This window comes from Notothenia coriiceps, unplaced genomic scaffold, assembly GCF_000735185.1.
Source record: "Notothenia coriiceps isolate Sejong01 unplaced genomic scaffold, NC01 NC01_scaffold00033500, whole genome shotgun sequence".
In the NCBI taxonomy this organism is placed as follows: Eukaryota; Metazoa; Chordata; class Actinopteri; order Perciformes; family Nototheniidae; genus Notothenia; species Notothenia coriiceps.
Genome location: NW_011366201.1, coordinates 1 through 4,035, shown reverse-complemented (window position 1 = coordinate 4,035; position 4,035 = coordinate 1). Strand labels below are relative to the sequence as shown.

At 44.5% G+C, this 4,035-nt stretch overlaps 1 protein-coding gene across 1 annotated transcript; it reads right to left on the bottom strand.

Annotated features, from left to right (window-relative positions):
• Positions 1-506: 506 nt before the first annotated feature.
• LOC104961629 (immunoglobulin superfamily member 21-like) lies at positions 507-2,048 on the bottom strand (the record flags this gene model as incomplete). The annotated part of the gene is made up of 2 exons (XM_010789959.1): positions 507-637; positions 1,550-2,048. Coding segments are annotated over 2 exons (630 nt in total), but the record flags the coding sequence as incomplete, so codon positions are not given.
• Positions 2,049-4,035: the final 1,987 nt, after the last annotated feature.

The window sequence follows — 4,035 nt, the reverse complement described above, 5'->3', positions numbered from 1 at the left end:
GCCTGTATTAAAACCACAAAAAGGCCCGCTAAATACAAGCTGGAAAAGATGAGTGCAACACAAACTTCTTTAAATAGCTTACAGAGTAGACTGGACATAAGGAACACACTTCGGGTGTCATTGTCTCCCATTACCCCTAGATTGGACCGGCTTGTTGTTGCAGAGACACAAGCTCAGGGCTCCCACTAATTCAGCGTAATGGTGAGTTGTATTTGTATGCACTTTATATTAGTTTGTATGCCAGTGTTCAACTGGTTATTGTGTTAACTGGTTAGATCAGCTTACGCATTTACTTTGAGTGCCTCCTTCTTTTGCAATGCGAGAGACTTTGAGACAGCAAACTGTCAGCAAACGATAGAGAACGTTAGCGGATACAACTAATATCGTCTCCGTGTGGACGGGGCCTCAGTTAGGAACCTAAGCAAAAAAGCCTATTTGTCCGCAACCCATATCTTTTATCATGGCCCTCTGGAGACTTTTTATGAACTTGACAGAGTGATCCCTGTTCAAATAGCCCCCCCGTGTAGGAAACTCACGGCAGGAGGTCCCAGCCTGAAGCCCTGGACAGTGATCCGCACGGTGTCCCCCACCCTGGCCTTACTGGGGCTCATCGACAGCTTGGGTCCTCTGGGAGTAGCTGATAGAAAAGTCAAACGGCATGTATGACTGATGATGTTCAGTGAGACATGCTTCACATTTCATTTGTGGGAATACAGGTAATTGTGAATTGTACATGTTATCTATAAAAAGTTGTCAACCCACACTATAAGGATGTACCGCCCTGCTGAGATGAGATTGGAGATGTCTCCCTTCTGTCATGTAACTTTGGTTCACCCAGTGAAGTGAAGCCATACTAACTTTGCTCAAGGCTTGGCCTGACCCACTTACTGTTCATTGTTCTCACTTTCCTTTGAGTTCATGGATTCATTACCCAGGTTAGTTCTTTGTAGCTCTGGATTTGATCTCCAAAAAGTGTTTTTGCTCTGGGTATCCATCTCTTTATTTCTCTTGAAACGGCACATCATCAGTGTCTGGACTGCCGGGGTTTCGTCTGACATGTCAGTACACTCTGCATATTTATTCTAACTATAACTAGTTTAGCTTTCCATCAATGCTCTACTACTGTGGAACTCTTTCCTGACCGAAACAGCTCACTAAATAGAACCTTGTCAATGGGCATCATCTTTGTTTTACTGCCACCCTCAGGAGTATTGTGTATAAAATGTCTTCAGCCAAACTTCTCGGAAAACCTGCACTTCCTGAAGGTGTCATGACTATGTAAGGCCTGTCACTCATAATTCCAACCCCCTCTAAGCTAAACAGGAAACATTTTGTAAAAAAATCAAGTATAGTAAGTCAACTAAGTAGAGGGTCGCTGTGCTCAGAGCTACGTCATGAGTACCAGGTCTGCTCTCATGCAAATGATTGCATTTAAAAATGATCAATAAAATGATGTTTTTGTTATATAGTTGATATCATGGGTCCCTTTTGCTTTAAAAGCTGACAGTATAACGTTTGATGTGAGGCGGTGTGTGTGTGCAGGACTCACACAGTGTGACCTCGGCCTGCATGGGCATGGACAGAGCCGGGTGGTGCACCTCACAGCTGAACAGAGCCTCATTGTCCAGCTGGGGGTTGAGGCTCCAGGTCAGCATGGCCCTAACCTCCATGGTGCCGTTCCCTGCCGCCTGCTGCCGCTGCTGGAAGTGGTAGAGCGGGTCGCTGCTCTGGACCCAGTGGGGAAACTCCCGGCTCACCACTGTCTCAGGGATTGCCTCGGTGGTTGTCTTGGGGTCTGATTCGGATTCCTGCTCTTGGCCCTTGTCTGAGCCCTGGGGGCCGTCCTGGCCCAGCCGAGCCAGCTTCCCTTCTAGTTCCAGCAGGGACAGGGACTTCTGGACTTTGGTGTCATCTAGGTCTCTACCGGTGAGAGCCCGGGAGCTCGAGCTCTTTTCCAGCCTTAGGCCATTTATTTTGTCTTCCACTGAGGAGGAAACCTGGACAGTTGGCACCACATCAATCAGCTCCCCATCTCGCTTGAAGTACACCTGAAGGACAGGACAATGGAGGTGTGCTCAACAGGAACGCAGGTCATAAGTACAGCTGGTGGAAGGAGATGCTAAGGAGTCAACAGTGGTGTTCCATAGTGTGTGGTTGTTCACAGTGCAGGGAACAGTGGGGAGGAGGAAAGTGTGAACGTCCAAACAGGATTAACCAGAGGCCTGCACACGACTGATGGCTATGTGTCACTGTTTCTCCTAAAAATACTAAACCATTTATCATATCATCAGAGTTTCAGGAACAATTTGCAAATTAACTATCCAGTATACTTCTATTAAGTATTTAATCAATTTGATCTTCAGAGGAACTGTTTCAATGCCACGGAAACCAAATGATAACATGTCATGTTTAAAGTCATTGATATGTAGCGAGTTAATTTACCCTTGGCCCGATTGTTACCTTGAGCACATGCCTTTTTATCAGGGACTGTGTATCTCTATTATTGATTTTACATTAGCGCTTCAGAGGTTAGTGCACAATGCAACACTTCTTCGTCATCATGTGCAAAGGCTGAAGCTGCACCTACGAAGGCTAAAGATGTTTAGATAACAGGCCAGAAAAGTATCTGTCCTGGAAAGCTAGCTTCTGCAATGCCATAGAGGGCTTGAACTTGAAACCTGAGCCGTTTCTCAAAGTCGAGGACGCTTCCTTGGTCGGACATGTCCTTCCGAGTCAGGTCCTTCAGAGGCTAGGCAAGAATCCTTCCTAGCATTCGGAGAACGAAGAATGGAACAGGCTAGCAAGTGTGCAGGTGTGCGTCATAATTAGCCTACCTCACGATGTACCTAGCTAATTATGAACTTGCTTTACTTTCACGGAACACATTTATGGTGATAACAAATGTAACAAAGTAACGCTTATTGTTTAGGTGTCTTTTAATAAGCAGGAAGTCCTATCATTAGCTAGAACTAACTAGATCTGATCGATATGGACATAAACGCGAGTAAAGTCCAATCTGAAGGGAGAGAGAGATCAGCTGCTGCTGACGAGTCGACACGCAGCTCTGCATGATCACCTGCAGTGGTGAGCGGAACAAAACACACACTTCAGGTTAGAATATCACACGTAGCTATTTTAATGACCTCTCAAACTACCTAATCTAGTTATAGATATGTTTAGTTTTACTGTCGGGTGACTCATTACTGATCCGCGATGCTGCATGATACTGACGGGCTGTCAGGAGAGGGAGAGAGCGCTCCGTTTATTATTCCTGTGTTATTGTAAGTTACTGTACACTTTTGAATAGTTAATCTACTATTATTAGTTTGTTTAATATCGAATCATATCAATTTGTTTTAAAGCTCAATAAATAACAAAGAAGACCTTTGACCGGCACTTTTCAAATTGTGTCCGGAAGGTTTAAACTTTAACGGACATGTTGACCGGCGAAAAAATATTCCCAACTTGGGATCAATTAAAGTATATCTTATCTTAAAATGATCGATGGCTACTGCCATATTTGCAAAATTTGCCTCTGAACCTTGACAAGTGCATGTTTCAGGCTTATCAATTAACAACAGGAGGGATCACAGACATAAGATCAGCTGTTAAATAAAGCTCTTCTGACCTTAGCTGTCATGTGGGTATAATATACCCACATGACCATAAAACTTCTAATTATGGGAAATACAAAACTGTCTTTTAAAACTACAATTTCCATTAGAGACGTGCCATAGAACATTTTGCGAAACACAATTAGCCAGCATGTGTAGTTCTGTGGGGGTGTGGCTGGACCCGTTCGAGTCCAGTTTTGGATAGTCTGCCGTGGTTTCATTCCATTTCAAAGAGCTGTTTGACGCTCTGCGTAACCTTGGCGCACTGCCACTGCAACATCCAATCACAGAATTTGCAGCCATAGGCAAGATTTTAGCTGGCGCCCCAGCAAGAGAATCGTACAATTGAAAATATAAAGATCAATAGAGTATCCAAGGAATACACAATAGAATGGGGGGTGGACGTCACGTCCTCTAGGGG